A 6,673-nucleotide genomic window follows, 5' to 3' on the forward strand; every position below is an offset into this window, starting at 1 on the left:
AAAACATAATTTTAACACTTTCTGTACACTTTTTTGAAAAAAATCTTCCTCCTAGTATAACCATAATACCTGATGATTATGTTTTGGGGGGGGGGGGGGGTCACTGAAAATCACGGCACCCCGTCTTTAAAGGAGTAGTTCCCCCCAAAAATGACTTATCAATTACACTCCCCATGGAGGCCTTGAATTCAATAGTTTGATGCCCGGAGACTCAGGGCGGATTCAGGCTGGGTCCGTTTGAATCGAATCGTTCCCGAGTACGAACTGGCCAAGATTCTTGCGCAATCGAGACCATTTCATTTCAACAGTAATGGTAAATATGTGCCTCATAGGGGCGCTGTTGACTATGGGGCTTTCATGTCATTCACAGTCTAGAGTGAATAATAAAGTTTGACTGTGTTCCTGACGTTGTCTTGAGTTATAATAGCAACAGATCAACAACACACAACCAAAACTAAAATAATGTGTAGTTATAAAGAATATATAAAGGATATATGATTAGAAGTCCACTTCCTCCTGTTGGTACGGATGGCTTCACATTGCATCGTTCCGTACTCAGATACGCATGATCCGGATCCGAGACTACCTGCGGAGGTGGTCTCGGGTACGGTACGGTGATCCGTTTCGGGGAACGATACGCAACGTTCACACTACCACAACATCAGCCAAGTGGTCCAGGGTGCGCACCCGGGATCCATAGTGTGAATCCGCCCTCAGAGTCTTCTACTGAGTCTCCTATTGACCGATGACTAGTCATCAAATGATTGGCTCAGGAATGCGACAAAAAACAAATAAATCTCCATGAATTCAAGGCTTCATGGGGTGTGCAATTGATAGAAAATAAGTCATTTTTAGGGGTGAACTACTCCTTTAACCACTTAAAAAAAGAAAAGAAAATAGCAATCTGAAAATCAATCTGAAAATAGCCGATCGACAAGCTCACAATGCGACGCAGCGCAACGCGTTTTAGAGCTATACAGAAGCCTCCACGAGGACCGGGATGTAAACGAAGGGTGTCTGGGCGATGGCCGAGGGTCTAACGACTGGAATAAATTAATAATGTGATCCGCCATTGCAGAGTGATCGCCCGTCGAAAATGGCTTGTTTTCACCACTGTAAAAAAAAGTACGGAGATATGGACCTTTTTCTCATTCGAGCGGACAGAAGAGACGCTTTTTGGGCTCACGTAAACATCCGTCCATTCCCTTTTAAAGCGACCTAGGATCATTCCTGAGTTGCGTTAGAGCGGCCCTTGTGGGGGAAAAAAAAGGGAAAAAAAGTTCTACTCCCTCACTATGCATAGGGTTGTGAGTTCTACTCCCTCACTACGCGTATGGGTTGTGAGTTCTACTCCCTCACTAAGTGTAGGGTTGTGAGTTCTACTCCCTCACTACACGTAGGGTTGTGAGTTCTACTCCCTCACGACAGACCTTTTCTCCGACTATGTGGCATCCGCGTGCGGTTAGGGTTAGGGTGCGGGTTTGGTTCGGGTTTACTGTTTAATGTCGGAGCACTGCGCTGTCGGAGGAATGCGCTGTCGGACTAACGTATTGCACCCCACTACGTGTAGGGTTGTGAGTTAAAATCTCACCGTGAACATACAACTCACGTTTTTTGGTGTCTTCTTATGCATGCTTCTGAAAGCCATCATCCTTGTCTTCATCTTCTTCCTCCACTCCACTTCATCGTCGGCTCATAATCATCTCATGCTTGGACACCGTTTGCCACGTTTGCGGCTGTATTCATTTATCTATTTTTTATTGGGCTCACTGTTTGTTTGTTTTTGAGCGGTGCAACCTTTCCTATAAGAGGGTTTAGGACCCATCCGTGGCGAAGGTTTTTCTTTCCGTCGTGAAAATGTGTCTTTCGCTGTGACGCCATGCTGTGGAAAACACGCCCATAGGCTAAGCTTTGCATCACGTGCTGTGATTGGCTAGCGAGACACATGATGAAATGAACTTCAAACTTCGCATACGCGCTGTGATTGGCTAGCGAGACGCATGATGAAATTAATAATAATGTAAAAAATGTAAGCACGTCACTTCGCAGGACGTGCTGTGATTGGCTACCGAGATGCATGATGAAATTAATAACTCATAAATATCACCGCTCACTTCACACTGGGTGTGATTTTTTTAGTTTTTGAGGAGTTAGTTATGTTATTCTTTTCAATTGCGGCTGGTAGTCATGGCTGCCAGTTCCCAACTAATGTTGTGTGGGAGTTCCGACTGCTCCAGTCCATACTGAATAACTGCTTGCTTGCATAACATCTTCAGACTAGGATTTAACTCTAAGATGTGCAGGTCATCATCGTTTAAGATGGATTTGCCCTCTCTCCACTCTGCTCCAAAGAGGAAGACACGATCTCCCACCATGCAACAGCACATGAAAGATGTCTGAGATGGCCCTTTGCCCTTGGACTCGACCTTCTTCCAGGAGAAGGTCTCTGGATTTAATTTCCACAGAATATTGAAGGTCTGGTCCTGGTTTCGGTCCTGGTTTTGGCCACCAAATATGTACAGCTCTCCATTGTAAGTAAAGGCTGAATGGCCGAAACGTGGTTCAGGAAGAAGCTGTGCAGAAGGTGTGCTTAGCCAGCAGTTGGTCTCTGTGTCAAACACTCTGATGTCGTTGTTATGGTCATCACCAAACGCACGGCCGGCAAATACAAACATCTTTGTCCCGATGACAGTGGCAGAGTGATATGTTGAAGCAGGTGGTGGAGTGCCTCTGGTGTTAATTAATGACCAGACCATTGTGTTGGTGTCCAACTTGAAGATGCAATCATAAATCGCGGGCAGTTTGCTGTTGTGTCCTCCATTTATATACATGACCTGCCCCAAGACACAGGCGGAGTGGCCACACCTCGCCGCTGGGACGGTCCCAGAAACCTTTGGCTCAAACCATCTGTGGGTGTCCACGTGGAATGTATAAAGCACATTGCAGTAGTCGGTAGACTTGCAGTTGCAATGCTTAATACCACCCCAGACGTGGATAATATCTTCTACCAGCACAGCTGTGTGTCCGGTTCGTCCAGACGGAGCCTCAAGGGGAAGTTCTCCTCTTCCACTTGCCAGCGGGGACAACTTCGCCCAGCGCACAGGCACTGAGTCGAAGACGTGCACTACGATATGACCTATGTCCAGGTCATTGTTCCCTGCAAACGAGTACAGCTTGTGACCGACTACCACGGCAGTGTGACAGTGATCACCTGGTCCTCCTTTCAGATGCATCGTCCAGTGAAACATGTCTCACACCGAGAACCACCGTGAACCAGCGCAACTAATGTACAGAGGAAGTTGTTAGAAAGCCACCCCAGACGTACAAGATGCTAAGAGCTGTTTTTTCAATGGTTCAATTCCTTTTAAAGGACATTTACCATGGTTGTGATGATGACCTTGTGATGTCATTGTGTGACGTCAGTACGATGACATCAGTGATTTGGGCATATAGACAGGGTTGCCAGACCTGCTTATTATAATTTCCCCGCAAGATTTTATTTGAAAATAACCTATCTAATAGCTTGTAGATCGGCTATTTTCAAATAGCTGATGTATATGTTAAAGTTCTCATGTGGCCCATTGTCGCTTCTTTTGGGCTGGTTTTCCTAGACCTGGTTGCTTGTTTCTCTCACAGAATCTGGCAACACTGTTTATGATGTAGGATGTGAAAATTGTATAGATACAGTTGCAGTGCAAAAGAGAAAAAATAAAAATAACTAAATCAAAAGCAGTGGAAAACAGAAAGGTCTTTAGTTGTGTTTTTAAAAAAAATAAGAGCGGCAGCAGACCTAATTAAACAATATTGTCTTTATACGTCAAGTCAACACTCAGAAAGGGAGCTTTGACTTATTGGTGAGAGCCTAGGACAAATCCTCTTCCTACTGGCCCATGTATAGTCAGAACTGAACTACACCCCTGCTCTACTACTGCCCTGCTCCACACTACGTTTCCCAGAATGCAACACCAAAATGGTCGCTCATTAGCTGATCAGAAGCACCTGAAAAGGAATGGAGGTGCTCAGTCATACAAACACACTTCAGAGAGGAGAGAAGGAACTCCAAGTTCTACAAGAAGTTCAGCCCAAAGACGCCAATGGTCGGTGAACTGGTTTTATTTATTTTGTTTTGCAATACTGCTTATGTGTTTGAAATGTGGCTTATAATGTGTTCATGTTTAACTGGCTAATTTAAATTAAGGAACACATTGCAGCATTGCACACACATTAAGTAGCATTGTCCACTTTTTGTGTTTGGAATGAAAAGTATGAAATACAAAAGAATAATACAAAGTTAAAAAGGTCAAAATTCTGTTTATGATTTAAAACTACTAAAATGTAGAAAATTCATGAAATTACCATGTTATGGTTTATTTGAGTTAAGACTACTAAAATTTGGAATTCATGAATTTGCCATGTTTAAAAAATGCTTAAAATGCCGAGTGAAAAATAGCCGATCTACAAGCTTGTGGGTCTGCTATTTTTCCTAAGATGTGTCTTTATTCCATTTAAAGGACTTAAGATGGTTTATTCATTTTAAATGTTTAATTAATTTAAAATGTTGAATTAAAATGATTTACTTTAATAACTTGTTTTAAGGCATTAATTGGTTAAAGACACTTTTGTTTGTCTAAAGGGCTTTAATTGTTTTAAAGCATTTATTGTTTTAAGGCATTTGATTGTTTTAAAGCATTTATTGTTTTGGGACATTTATTGTTTTAAAACATTTAATGTTTGAAACATTTATTATTTGAAAACCCTAAGTTGTTTAAAAAATACCCTAATTTGTTGTAAAACGGCAATGTTGTTAAACCTTGTTTTCTCTCTGTCTTAAGGTTTACAACCTGACTGACTGACTGACTGACTGACTGACTGACTGACTATGATTGACCAATCAACGAAAAGAAACCAACCAAATGAAATATAAGAGTTGGAAAAATAAAGGAGTTGATTGAGTTTAAGACTGAGTTGTGTCCTTGTCTTGGGTTTGGAGCTGAACTGTGAAAGAACTTGACTCATATCTTCCACAAACCACAACCTACACTGAATGGAAATAAGAACAACAATGAATACATTTTCTTATAGAATGTTATACTAATATGCACATATTACCTTGCAAATTAAAAAAAAACACAACCTCCTCGGTTTTAGACAAACAAAACACGAGAGTCTGATGGGAAAGTCTAAGGTATGCGAATGAGAGTCAAAATGAGTGATTAATGAAGGGCCTGACATGATTCTAATTGAATGCAGTGTGTCACAATACTGCACTGTAAAAACAACTATTGTACTGCTTGTTGCTACATCCAACTAATGGATGGACTATGTGCAGAAGGCGTGTACAGTACAGTGTAACATATTGGCTTTCTCTGTTTATTCTGAGAGATTTAGTTCAAACAGTGGCATGTGAAATAACAGCTCTTTGTGCTCCTTTTAGAAACACAGTTTTGTCTGATGGTTTGTTGCATAACAGCTTTCTGACACACAACACTTTAGATACAGTTAAGTTAAGTGTGCGTGCGTACATGCTTGCGTGCGTGCGTGCTTACGTGTGTGTGTGTGTGTGAGCATGTGCGCGTGCGCGCGCGTGTGTGTGTGTGTGATTCACACTGGTCATCACAGTGATGGAAGCTCAAAATATACAAGTTTCAATTAAAAAAATGGGTTCCTAATTTCTCGCTAGCCAATCACAGTACGTCGCAGCCAATCAGCCAATCACAGTACAGCGAAAGACAAATTTTCCCGACGGAAGAAAAACTTTCGCTACGGATGAGTCCCAAACCCACTTATAGGGGCGGCTACACCGCCCAAAAAACATGGGCCCCTCACGTATTAGAAGGACAATATCAGTCATCAGAACCAAGGACGGGTGTTTTCAATGAATCTACATGGTTAAAATGGAGTTAGAAGTTACAATGGGTTTGTATAGGAAGGGGGCGTGTCTGTTAAAATTAATATCAAATGTCTAAATACTGAATGAAGCTATTTAAAAACTGTCTGGGGTGCTCCCAAAAGTCTGAATAGACGTTAAAATGACCCCAAAAAATGTACTTAAGTAGTGAAAATAGCCGAAATAGCTGATGGTTGTACAGTAGATCTGCCATATGGTATTTGCCCTGGATTGGCTCCTACAGTGTCAGTTTGCTTGCCACTATAGTTCCTGGTGGCATAGTGACCAGCCAGCCTTCATCCTTCTCTCTCTGACCTTGTTGTCTGTGACCCATGGTAGGTCCTCGTGGAGGTCCAGGTTTCTGATGTGGTCCTCTCATGTGACACCTGTAGCACCATTCGTAGCGTTCTTGTGAAGACGCTGCCTGTGAGTGTCTGTGAAGTCAACTTGGGAAATCCTCACTGGAACCAAAAGGGTTAACAAGTCGGGCTGATTGACAGAGTGGCAGCTGTCTGAAATCATTCCCCAATCACTAATCAGCGTCGCTACACTATAAAGCACCGCACCTGAAAGAAGCCTGTAAATCAAACCACAGTGGGAGAGAAGGGAGAAGGAGGAGAATCCTCCACACTCCTCCATTATTAGCAAACAAAGCGTGCGTTCTGCTACAGCAACGTCGCGCAGAACATCAAAGCAGCACTGGTGCAGCCATAAAAAGCTGGAGAAGCAGCCGGTGAGAGACGAACTGTTTGTTTAAGAGTCATAAAACTTGCCGTTTGTGGCGCA

The 6,673-nt window shown here is 42.6% G+C and overlaps 1 protein-coding gene across 1 annotated transcript; it reads right to left on the bottom strand.

Moving 5' to 3' along the window:
* Window positions 1–972: 972 nt before the first annotated feature.
* On the bottom strand, window positions 973–3,233 carry LOC311061584 (kelch domain-containing protein 3-like; the record flags this gene model as incomplete). Its single annotated transcript, XM_084080271.1, has 3 exons — window positions 973–1,043; window positions 2,207–2,573; window positions 2,754–3,233. The coding sequence occupies 3 exons, from the start codon at window positions 3,231–3,233 to the stop codon at window positions 973–975; spliced, it is 918 nt and encodes a 305-aa protein (XP_083936397.1).
* Window positions 3,234–6,673: the final 3,440 nt, after the last annotated feature.

The sequence above is a fragment of the Gymnoscopelus microlampas genome (assembly GCF_963454915.1).
Source record: "Gymnoscopelus microlampas genome assembly, chromosome: 15".
Lineage (NCBI taxonomy): Eukaryota > Metazoa > Chordata > Actinopteri > Myctophiformes > Myctophidae > Gymnoscopelus > Gymnoscopelus microlampas.